Source organism: Phaethon aethereus (assembly GCF_964289735.1).
Source record: "Phaethon aethereus genome assembly, chromosome: 2".
Taxonomy (NCBI): Eukaryota; Metazoa; Chordata; class Aves; order Phaethontiformes; family Phaethontidae; genus Phaethon; species Phaethon aethereus.
The window spans coordinates 23,361,899-23,374,594 of NC_138582.1; the positions used below are offsets into that span (position 1 = coordinate 23,361,899).

General features: G+C 47.7%; 1 protein-coding gene across 1 annotated transcript; it reads right to left on the reverse strand.

The window, feature by feature from the left end:
• Positions 1 to 969: 969 nt before the first annotated feature.
• Positions 970 to 7,615, reverse strand: CTHRC1 (collagen triple helix repeat containing 1; the record flags this gene model as incomplete). Its single annotated transcript, XM_082014636.1, is given in 5 exon segments — positions 970 to 1,126; positions 2,663 to 2,879; positions 4,026 to 4,247; positions 7,320 to 7,486; positions 7,489 to 7,615. Coding segments are annotated over 5 exon segments (876 nt in total). The 3' UTR covers positions 970 to 983.
• Positions 7,616 to 12,696: the final 5,081 nt, after the last annotated feature.

Consider the following 12,696-nt stretch of genomic DNA (forward strand, 5'->3'; position numbering starts at 1 on the left):
AGAAAATACTTAAAACTCTGAGGCTAATGCTGTGCTGGCATGATCAGTGTTGTCACTTGTCCAGTCTGGAGGCTGCAGTCAAGTATCTGTGACATCATTCTTTCACTTTACCAGTACACTTTCTGAAAGTCAGGGCATTTCAGCCTGCCTTATTTCTCTATCTTCCGAACGATTTAATATGTCTAGCTTTTAATTAATACCAAAGTGATTGTATATGTCTGAAAAGCTAAATCCAGGAGAATTATTTTACTGGAGCAATGAAATTAAGTTTTGTAACTGTAAAATTATTTAGTATCTGCATGCTAATAGTGGAGACCAATAATAGATGTTTATATTGAAATCTACTCTGTTGAGAGGAGAAAGATGGAAGGAGAGCTTAGTCTATTTTTACTTCATTATTCAGAACAAGGTATTTAACGCTTACCACATCATCTAGGTCACAGATAAGTCACCAGGAGTTTGTTGAGAGACTTAAGACTAACAGCAGAGCATCCTATGTTGTAGTCAGGTTTACAGGAATAGATGTTATGTATGTTTTCTGAAGGCTAAAGCCAAGACCCGAGTTTACTTTCTTAGAACTTTATAGGAAGTCTTCTAAAAGAATCACTTGTGTATCATAACACCATGTAAAATACCTTAAACAGTTTGATGATCAATAAAAGAGACTGCATTTTTTTAAAAAGGTCTTATTTATTTGATACAAAAAGTTACAGTTCATTCTTAAAATGGTGGTGATATATTTTCACACATCAAACGAGGAATTGAAAAAGTTAATGAACTTGGGTTTGATATTTATATTCTAAAATGATTATTATAAAAAGCCTCTGCAATGTGCAAAAAAAGGCTAGACAAAGACTACAGATGCAAGAATTTTGTGCCTTTCAGTCAAATACTTGCATTCAACTCTACAGAAATAAATTCTGAAGAAAATTGTACAAAATTTAAAAAAAAGGGGGGGGGGGATTATAAAAAGGAAGAGAAAGTTATTTTGGCAGTTCTTCAATGATGATTCGGGAGACTGAGTTCCATCCAGTAGAAGCATCTCCCCGTGGATAATCTGAGCAAGTCCCGACCCAGATGGCAATATCCACCAAGCCGGCATTGATCCCCTCACACAGACCTTCCACTGGATAAAGGCAAAAATCAGGTTACCTCAGCAGACACAATCACTTTGTATTTCACAACTGAAGGTGGACACAGGTACTTAAGAACAGCAGTTCACTGCAAGCTCAGGCTATTTAATTAAACCTGATCGGCATTTTTAGAAATAAAACCTCTTTTTTAGAGATGTGGCAGCGTAGGTTAGAGAGTCATGCACTGCCTTTACCCATGCTGCTGCTTAACGTCTGCTGTGGTACCTGAAGCAGATCCCAGTCCACAGGATGGCTAAACGGGAGGTATTCCTGCTTCTTTAAATGCCCAACTTCACAAACTGGTAGCTGGGATATGGCTTCAATCCCAGCCACCCATCTTTTCAGCAGTGATGGGGAGGAGGGACGGGGACACAGCCATACCCGGCTAAGTCCTGCAAAGGCGATTGCCACCCTGTGAGCCTTCCCACTCCTATTTCACTGCTTCTGTATAAAGTTTCACTTCTGTTGCACTCTTCTTCCCCGCCCCCCCCCCCCGCTAGCACCACTAGTTGAGAGTGGGTTAATGAAGCCAGGTGGGTCCTACCCCTTGATGGAAAAACCTACCATAGCTCTAGACATTAGATTTCCTGCAGTCATGAAATAAATAGTACAGGGAAGAAAATGGAGAAAGACTATAGACCTGATGTTAGTCCCCTTTTCCTAGTGTCATCTCCTTTTAGGTGAAGGACTTCCCTAATTTGCCTTTTACTTAGCAATTGAATAATTTTTCCTAGGTACTTCAATCCATAGGTAGTTTTGTGCCCCATCTGAAATTACAGTAGAAATTCCAGGAGGAATAAATCTCATCTTATGCACAGATAATGCACAAATACCAGCACTTTAAGCCAGGATGACACTGTCTACTTGGCAATAAGGCAGTTTCTCCGTATGCTAATACAGCACAGAATGTCTCTATTCATGTTGTAGCAGAGATCAGTAGAACTCTCTGTATAGAAATCTCTTCCACTTATAAATTGCAGGATGTGAGTAAGAAAGATGGGGACAGACTTTTTAGCAGGGACTGCTGTGATAGGACAAGGGGTAATGGTTTTAAACAACATGAGAGTAGACTTAGACCAGATACAAGGAAAAAAATTTTCACAGGGTGGTAAAACCCTGGCACAGGTTGCCCAGAGAGGTGGTAGATGCCCCATCCCTGGAAACATTGCAGGTCAGGTTGGACAGGGCTCTGAGCAACCTCATCTAGTTGAAGATGCCCCTGCTCACTGCAGAGGGGTTGGACTAGATGACCTTAAAGCATCCCTTCCAACCCAAACTATTCTATGATTCTACCATGAAAAATACCACAGTAATAAAGTACCATTTAATAAATAATTCTAATACTGTTACACTTGATTGATAGTCAACTGTGAGACATCACAGTAAGAGTAATAAGTGTTAGCTGGCTCCTCTTCTGCCACTTCTTTCAGTCTTTCGACTTTCTGAGGCAGACTGTACTCTGCATTTGGTAACTAGATTTGCTCCTGGCTTCTACTCCATCTCTGTTCATGTGGTCTTGGCATACGTACCTGAAGAAGTTCGGTGTATATTAATAGTAGAATTCAGCTCTGGGCTTCCTTGATCTAAATATATTATGGCTTCAATAGGAAGTGGCCCAGTACATTCTGCTCCATTAAAAGTAAAGTACCAGCGCTGACAGCAGGCATTTTTGCATTTCAGCCGAAGCGATCCACTGAAGAGAACGCGGAGAGCACTGTTCGAGCGCATCTTCGTAAATGTACATTCCTAAGAGGAGACAAAAATGCTTTGGTAGCAACCAAAATAGGTTTTGAACCTATTTATTTTCTATATACTTATATTTAGGAAATATATTTATATTTAAGAACACATTAGGAAAATATGTATAGTTATTTCAGAACATTTTGGCTATTCTCTTTACTTATATTTAGGAAATATATTTATATTTAGGAACATATTAGGAATATATGTATAGTTATTTCAGAATGTTTTGGCTATTCTCTTTAGTCTCTTCCCTCGGGGGAAAAAAAAAAAACACCACAACCTTCAAGTACAATTTCTGCCTCTGTCACCAGAAATCCTGGATTTAACAATTATCACAAGATTTGTGAGAGGCTTAAACTCTAATAAAAGGTTTCAAGTTTTTAAGAGGTTGTTATTCTGTCTTCAAAATGCTGGAGATCAGGGCAGGGGGGAAGCAAGGGACAATTCTCAAGTATAAGGCAGTGAGAAATGTCTACTCAAAAAAGTTGATTCTCACTCTAGCCACAGCAATAGCAGTTAAATTACTCCAACCAATCTGGCCATTGCTCCATAGCTGGGATTGAACTGGGATTTCTTCCCCTCCTCTAGGCTTGCACTGTTGTGTTTGAAAGTTTTATACCCAGGGCTGCAGCGGAGGAAGGACCGTTTGGGTAACGCTTGGTAATTCTGCTCCTGAACGATGCCGATCCTTTCCGCAGTAGCATCCTGCAACTGAGTTTCAGTGAACGACCATTTTGAAGCAGGAGTTACAAAGTCAGGTACAATCAACAGAGGAAAGAAAGATGTACGTCTCTCCTGTTCCTTATGATTGAAATGGTAAAAACCTTGCCCTGTTCTGGGCAAGCTGGAGGTACTTTCTTGTTAAGTGTGACTTTCAGCCTTACAGTTACAGATCTGGTCTTCTAAATGTACTCTTACACCAGCCACATCATTCTTTTGAAAAACTATTAGAGAAATGAAATGGGGACATAGCTGTGAAACACAGCTGAGATGAATCTGAAGTAGCTGAACCTTTGAGAAGTTCACCCTTACATGTAGAAAAAGGCTCCGATGGGAAATCTGTACGATTGGTGCTACCCAGCTCACAGAGGCAGATCTACAGCCTGCTGAGGTTGGCGAAGTGCAGCATCCCAGGCAAAGCTAACGTACCGCTATCTTCCCGAGATCGATGCCGTAATTAAGCGCACTCCACGAACACTGCTTGAAGTTGGGCGTCCAGGACTCCTCGATGCTCTCGCGCATGCACTCGCCCTTCTCCCCCTTCAGCCCGTCCCGTCCTGGGATCCCAGGCGTCCCAGGGATCCCGTTGGCTCCTGGGTTTCCATCCCGTCCAGGAACGCCACTGGGGCCTTGCAAGCACATGCCGTTGTACTGAAACACAGAACAGATCTTGCTGCTTCTGCCCGTTAACGTCGAGGCTAAGAACTTAAACAAACACAAACAAATAACAACCACAAAACCCAAAACCCCTGCTGTGACACAAGCTAATGGGCTTTCTCTGGGTCACGAAGAAAATGGTTTCATAGAGGAAAAAAGGAAAAATAAAATTTCAAAGATAAGCAGTGACAGCAGAATTTGCCGTAAATTAAGACACCAATTATTTCATTAAAAGATGCATAAATCCTAGAATTAAAAATTGGCCTAGTCCAAGGATTAAAACCTGTTGGAAAAACCTCAGAATATTAAAAACATTCCAAAACAGAAACAAAAAAAAAGTTATACGTTTATAGTTACTTTCTCCTAACCCACCATTGCTTGTACGTCTTGTCTTGGATAAGAAGCTTTTTTATCTTTTTTTAAAGTAGAGTAACTTTTGCATTTCATACAGAGCGGAGGTTAACGCTGGTTTTCTTCTGTCACCACTCCTCCGAGACAGAACCGCGTTGTGATAGCCAAGCCACGCTCAGACTCCAGAGCGCGCACAGCACAACGGTGCCGACGTTGGACGTGGGAAGATGCACCCTGGAATAATCCCGAACTCGGGATCCCCGTTCGTAGCAGTGGGAAGGCACACGAGGGAAGACGGCACACGAGGGAAGACGGCACACTAACGTCCTCCCTAACATCACGATACAAGGAAAGGCCAAACGTTGCTCTCCCAAGCTGCACGTTAACACACGTTGCCTTCATACCTTATGAGATTTGGGTTTGCCCCCCTTGGAGAGTGGGTTTGTGCAGCCCAGAGCTCCTTCCCCCAGCAGCCGGAGCGCTGGCTGCCGGGGGGGAGACGTGTGCGGAGCTGCCACAAGAAACGCCGAGCAGGGGCTGGCGACCACAGGCCTTCCGCTTTAAATGCTCTTTCCCACCTGGTGACTGACTGCTTCCCCCAGTCTGCATCCCAGACCCTCACAGGCAACTCTATTCTGCTCCTCCCCTTTCTCACGCCTTTTTCTCTTCATCCGTTTTAAACCACCCAATCCCCACCTGTTTCAAGAAGAAACGATCCAGCAGCTATCCCCCCTGCTGCGAGCCATGCCGCTGTCTGCGCCGCAGGAGCTGTGAACTCTGCCCCTGCCCTCTCTCCTTTGTCAGACTGGTGAGCTTTCTTAGCTTTCTTCTTCTGGGGCTGTTCCTTTTCCTGTGCTCGGGTGCAAAAACCAGTACGGCCAGCACAGGCGCGGCTGGAGCCACGCTATGTATAAAATCAGTGACTCTGTGGGTTCTAAGAGGAGAGCTGGACCGACGGATGCTAGCATTCCCTTACTGCCCTCACCAAGGAAGACACTGTGGCCTACGGCAGTGGAAATAGCAGGATGTTCTCACCGGGAAGGCCACGTGTAACAGAGTTAGCCGGAGAGAAGGCTGCGTGGTGAAGCACACACCGACCCAGGGGCCACGAAAACGATGCAAAGACCTTTCTGTTCCACACAGCACTGGTGATCTGCTTTTGCTGCTACGGTGCCGTTGGACTCTGTAGCAGGGACTGGCGCTGGGTTTTGCACGTGGGTACTCACCACAGCAATCCCGAGGACGGAGAAATGGTCAAGAGCTGGGGGCAGGCCGAGGCTCAGACCCGGGGGCACCGGCAGCACAGCGAGGGAGCAGGGGGCTGCCCCAAAAGAGGGGCTGCCGCTGCTGCTGCTGCCTTCCAGGGAGCGCAGCTTAGCCGTTGCACACCCCAAAAAATGGATGTGAGCGGAAGAATTACCTGGGTTTCAGGCTCTGCTCCAGTTAAATTCACCTACGCTTGCCAAATCAAGTCTTTTTTTCACGCTTTCTTAAGCTGGAAATGCGTGAAACGTCTTTTAAAATGAAAATGTCCACCGAAGGCAGGATCACCCCTCGGGCACGCCTTCGTTCTGCCCTGCAAGGGCTTTAGCCAAAGCAGCCTGTACAACCGGGCTGCGGCCGATGCAGCCACCATCTCTTCACCCGCGCTTCGCTGCCCACTCTCCCGCACCAGAAAGCACGAGGCGATGCCAGAGAAACACCCTGCACGAAGGACCCTAAAATCCCGCTCCACAGAAAATGTAAGGTCCTCCAGGTGTGCAAACTCCCTTATTCTCGCTTCCATTCCATTTCTACATGAGTGGAAAAGAGTAATGAGGTGGTGTGAAAGGGAAGCTTGGCCACCCATGGTGCTTCCAGCACATCATGTTTAGTGATCTCTCTGGAGATCATGGAAGAAACGGCCACGCCACTGATTTTCTACAGGAGGTGAGCCTAGCAGCTCACAGAAATAGCTTCACATCTGCTTTCTACATTCCAAGGACTGGAAAATCTCCCTCCCTGCTTCTACCCCTGAGATGGGATAGTCCCAACGCATTCGGGTTTCTGGTTGCAACGGAATAGCAAACGGAGGTATGGAGGTATGCGGTCCCGGGCGCCGAAGGGAGGAATGCGACCCCGAGGAAACGCGGCTTCAGTAACGCGCGCAGACGCAGGTTCCACCGGATCTCCAGCAGAAGAGCAGTCCTCCTGCTTCTCTTTTCGCAGCGCGTTATTTATTAGGTAGCCTTTTAGGAGCTAAGCCGCATTTACGGCTGCTTGTTGCAAGGGCTGGGAGGTCCCGGCGCTGCCCCGCAGACCGGGGTTACCGGCTGCCGCAGCCGCCCCGCCTCGCTGCGCCGGGACGGGGCGCGGCCCCGCCGGGCACCGCAGACCCCGGCGGACTCTCATCCGCTGCGGCAAGCACGAAGGGGCACACCCGGCCGCCGAAAACCGGCGGCTGCTGTCAAACCCCTTCTGACCCTTTCTGGGCGTTTTCCTGATTCAGCACAACCAGAAAATAATTAAAAAAAAAAAAAAAAAAATCAAGCGAGAACCCAGGGAAACGCGGCGGCGAGCCCGGCGGTGCCGGGCCCGGCGCGGCAGCGAGGTTTTTCGCAAAGCGCTGGTTTTTCGCTTTTTTTCCCCCCAACCTTTGCAACAAAAAAGCAGCCGCGCGGCTCCTCCGGCCGCCCCCCGGCCCCCCGCCCGCGGCCCCGGCGCCGCCGCTCTCACCACGTCCACCACCTCCCGCTGGCGGAGCGCTTTCTGCTTGCCCTTGGGGCCCTCCGCGCCGCCGGCCGGCGGGGCCGCCGCCAGCAGCAGCAGCGGCAGCAGCAGCAGCGCGGGCAGCGGCGGGGCGGCGGCGGCGGCCGGGGCGCGGCGCATGGTGCGGGCCGGGGTCGCCGTGGCCGAGCTCGGCGGCGGCGCAGGCGCCCGTCTCCGCCGCTCTGGGCGGCAGCGCGGGGATAAATGAGGCTTTCAGAACGCGGAGTCCGAGCTCCCTCCCCGGGGAGGCCGGGAATTTCCATCCTGTAACCGAGCGGGACGCCGGCAGAGCCACCCCCCCCGCAGCCATTGGCACGGGGGCCGGGGGCTCCCGCCCCCGCCGGCCCGGCCCCGCCGAGCTGGCCCCGGGCGGCGCCGGCAGCCCCCGGCGGCGGCGGCGGCGGCGGGGCCTGGCGGGGCACCGCGCAGCCCTCCCTCGGGGAGGCCTGCCGGCCTCTGCCCCGCAGCCGGTCACGGCTTTCTGCGCAGCCAGCCGCTTCGCCCCGCAGGGCCGGCACCGCAGGGGCCTGGTGCACCGGGAGGAGAAACGGGGCTCAAACGGCACCGGGTACAAATTGCGGGTTTCATTTTAACAGAAGCACGAGCTCGGGACACAAAATCCGTCTGAGCGGCAGCGGAATTTGGACTTTTGTTGAGCCGCTTGGTATTGCCTGACTTGAACGTAACACAAGAAAAGTCCTCAGCAACGTGGCGTAAACCATCTCACTCGGCTTCCAGTTAAAATAATATTTCGTTTTCATCATATTAGCAGTGAAGGTACTATAAAATAATGAATGCTGTAGGCCCTTAAGCATTAAAAGTAAAAATAACCAATATTTGAAAGACAACTTGTGTATGCTGCAGTCTTCGTGGGATTTGTAGAGGCAGACCTTCCAGAAGGGGGAGATAAGCTTCAATACATTCTTTTTCTGAAGTGTTTAACAAAACCAGGCATTTCTCCTGTAGGAACGTGTGCTACAAGACGTTGAGCCATTCACGCTAGACCACGCAGAACCAAATTTTTGTTCACACTAAGCCTCTTCGCCTTGCTCTGAGTGCAGTTACCTCCGCACTTAAAGCCCTTTCTGTCTTTCTCCCCTTTCCACGACAAAGGCTGAACAACAGCAGTGAAGTGAGATCGAGCCCAGAGGTCACACTGCTGTCATCAGCCCTGTCACGCACTGGCCTGAGAACCGGGACTGACGTCGGCCGCGTTGCTGAGGTTCGGGCTCCAGCCTTGTGGAGAAGTGCTGCGATACACCCAGCCGACTTCATAAACCAGCCGGTAAATAACAATGGTTCCCTAAACCGTTGGGAAAATTTATGGAATGATGTAAATCCTTAATTATAACAATCCCTTCTGTGACAGCCTCAGTGAACATCCACGAACATGCACATGCCGAGCCTTCGTTGTGCAACTGTGCGCTGCTGCCAGCAAACCCTCCTGCCTCTGGTCAGGGCTGGTGGTAATGCCGTGAAAATGGTAACGCCTGACTTTCTCTGTTACGTGCACGTCCACACACGCATCGTTACCATGTGGCTGGGGATCCCGGCATCAGTATGGGCTGTTGCTAAGGCATGTTCGACTGCCAAACTTCTGTATTACAGAATTAATTTCTTCGGGCAAGATGCAACAGCCAAAGCACACAGCACTGCAGCACTGTACACCTTTCTCACGCAATTACTCAGTGTTTTAGATAACAGAATGTGCGCATGCATCCATATGCATTTCCCCACCTGGGTTTGCTCACCATTAGAGTTTGGAGCTGGGCTAGAAGCCTTTAAATCCCAAAAGGCTGGCTTTGCTGGGGGAAGCAAACTGAGGAGCGCTGTAGAGGAAGGTCTTACCAAATAACGGTGGGACATCTGCCTTGAGCTCTGGTGAGTACACTGTACAGTTCCTAGCGCTCATTTGACTTGCAGTGTGCATTACCATCTGGAGAACAGAAATATCAACATCCTTCTTAGCCTGCTTCAGTCCGAGCAAGCCTTGCCATCTGCTAGGCGTATGTTCTGTGGGCTTTTGATAGATCTAAATGCTTCTGAGAGCAGCAACCATTGCTGAATGCTGGTGAGATACTTGAATTGATCAGAACTACTGATCTGCTTTGCCTGAAATATTTCCCAGACAAAAGGAGGTGTTGTAATAAACTTGCCTGAGCATCTTCAAACCAGGATGCATATTAAGTCAACTAGTGATTCCTTCACCTTATCCATCCTGCTATATGATATAGAATTTCTCTTTTACGTGTGGCTTTACGCCCCTATCAGCAAAGATGATGAGGTAGATACATCCGTCATTTAAAAACGTCCCTAAAATCTTCCACGGGATCAGCTCGCTGCTGCAGAGCCCAGGCAGGCTGACGCAGGGTCACCGCGGCACCGTCAGTGCACCGCTCGCAGCAGGCGCTCACACCGCCGGGCTGGTGCCATGAGTGCGGTCTCTCCGCTGCCACTTGAGCTTTTCCCCGCCACCCCCAGCCTCTCAGCATCCCCAAAAACAGCCACACAAGCCTGGAGAGGGGGACGTGCTCATACATGCATGCATTTCCATTCATCTCAGCTATAAAATGTTTAAGTGTTTAAACAGAATGTTTAAATTCGAGGGTCTGCCCACTGGGTCTCTCCGCCTTTCTTGTGCAAACTCTTCCAGTTTGTGAATACTATTTGTTAGATCACTGGCTTGAATACAACCAGTAAATAATTGCTATTCATTCCTTGGTCTTCACAAAGTGAAACAACTGCAGTAGGAAAGATTATGAGCATTTTATCGTGGGAACCCATTGCCCATGGTTAATGCAGAGCTTGGGAATGAAAGACCAGGTCCATATTCCAAATCTGGTAGAAGAGACGCAGATCTGGTAGAAGAGACTCAGGCCTGGTAGAAAAGCCTCCTTACACAGTGAGGAGAAGCTTTAACCACTCAGGAATGGATTTTTCTCAGATGGGAACTATATTACTTGTGGCTTTTCACAACCAGGAAAACCAGGCTTAGGTGTCTAAATATTACAGAAGGTTCAAGGCTGAGGATCCTGAGCCAAAAGAGGCCCAGTAAGGTACGTGCCAAGACCTGGACCTTTCATCTGCTTTTAACTCTTACTGCTTTATACATTTCCCTGTCCTGGTGATGTCTGGGGATTTTGACTTTGATTGGCAGTCCTATCTATTCCCCATTGCTTTGGGGAACTCGTGTGTACCCCAAGCGGAGCGCTCAGGGTTAGCTCTGCGGTGCTCAGCATCGCAACACTCAGAATCTTTGCTGATCCACCCTTGGTGCTTTTCACTGTGGGGTTCATCATTTAGCTCTTGCTCACTTTATTACGGATACTTTCGGGTGAGTTGTAAGTTGGTGTAAAAGGCTGAGATCAGAGAAGGCTGCTGAATTTCTCGAACGGCTCTTGCAGCCTGCCTGTCTGATCGAGGAGACAAAGAGACGTCTGTGCTGCTGTAGAAGAAAACCAAAGCAAGAGCTCTCAGGAAAATTTATTACGGGTTTAAGAAATAGATTTCATTTTCTTCCACAAAAAAACCTTTGGGATGGCATGAAAATCGATGGGATTGTGGCCTTGAGCCCTTCTAACACCTTTTAATTCAAATATATTATTTCTATAGTATGCTTAATATTTCAAAATAATCCAAAACTTCTCTCCCGCTATTTTCCTGCTTTACTAGCACAGATACTTCTATTTAACAAATCTTCCAGCAGCTTCTACACAAATGTGGTAAGCGTGGCACCGCAGTCGCAGCAGTGCTTTGCAGGTACGCTTACTAACATTTGAACCTTAGAAACTAGTTTGGGGCAGATTTTACCAGATTATAACACTCACTGATGTCCCTTTCCACCTTTGAGAAAGGCTTAAAAGTGTAAGTCATATCGATGTTCTACTTCTTGAGACTCTGTACCTCCAGGTGACAGTCATGGGAACAGTTCACTAGGCAAGACGTGGAAAAAAAAATAATTGATCATCTGAATGACAGCCAGAAAGGCCACGCAGAGGTTCGAGCGTAACACCAGAGTTCATCAGAGGAGCGTAACTGTCAGGAAAGCGTACACTAACCCTTCGGAGGCTTGTCTGCAGCAGGAGTTTCCAGTGCCCATATACAGGAGGTCGGCATTTTTTGAGTGTGAGAGAATCATCCTGCAGTTAATTCTTTACTTCTGAATAAGCATATGGCGGTTCTTAACGTTACTTTGGGAAACGCTGCATTTTTTCCACAAGAGAAAACACTAGAGACAGCACTAACACTTTTTATTACTCAGATTAATTAAGTTTTCTATTGGGATAAATCTTTAACATCTTGTGGAAACAGCTCCTTTCATAGCCTGCTGGGGCTCCTAGGCAGATCTTTTTTTTCTGTCCAAGCCATCAGTTGATTTATAGTGGCATTTCCCTATAGCTGTGGCTTTTATAACAATAATAGAAGCACTGGATATCTTAAACTAGACACCACTCACAAATTGTTAGACAGAGTTAGATAAACTTTTATAAAACTATTCAGGATAACCGTCTGCTTCAGTGATAAAGGATGTCCAGACATATTAATGTTGTAAACTTTATGATGAAAAGCCCATACCGAGACCCGTTTTCACTTGATCGCTGGCTGAAAATGTCTGACTCTGAAGGAGTCTGGTCTGTACCTCTGCAACGCTGCGTCCCAAGTGCCGCCGCGCAGTCCTGGCTGCAGTGATGGAAATGTTTGGATTGGAAGGAGCGTCTGGAGCTCATCTGGTCAGTTAGATCGGGTTACTCAAGGACTTGTGCTCATGGTAGAACGGGAAAATTAATTCAGTCCAGTTTTAAGTTAAATTCTTGCAGAAGACAGTAATTACAGACAGCAGAATAAACGTACAGGCAGCCCTCCAGCAAATCAACGTGTACATGGAGGGAACTGAGGCTCAGGAGAAACATTTGCTCTTTTAGAGCGGTTGTGAATTAGTCAATGGTAGAAAAAGTGGCTGCCTCATGAATCCTCGGTAAATAGGCCTTTTGCCAAACTGAAAAGCTAACTTTCCTTGAATCCCGTGTTATTAAATGGTTATTAGGATGTGAACTACAATGCTCCATTCAGACAGGAAAGCTTCTTCAATGAAGGGAACAATCTTGGGTTTTCTACAGCATTCATCTAGTGCACTGCCATATACCTGTCCTTCCAGTTTTGGAAATGACACCTTGAATTAGTGATAATCCTGAAATTAAAGGAATGGACTTGAACTTTGAAGTATTTATTTTTATTTGCATCCAGCATGCCCTTTGAAAAGGAGTTCCTCAGAATAAGCAAGGCAGCAATGAGGAGTGGGCTACGAGCTGAGAACGGGCTGCGTAGCGCTTCAGTGTGGCATACA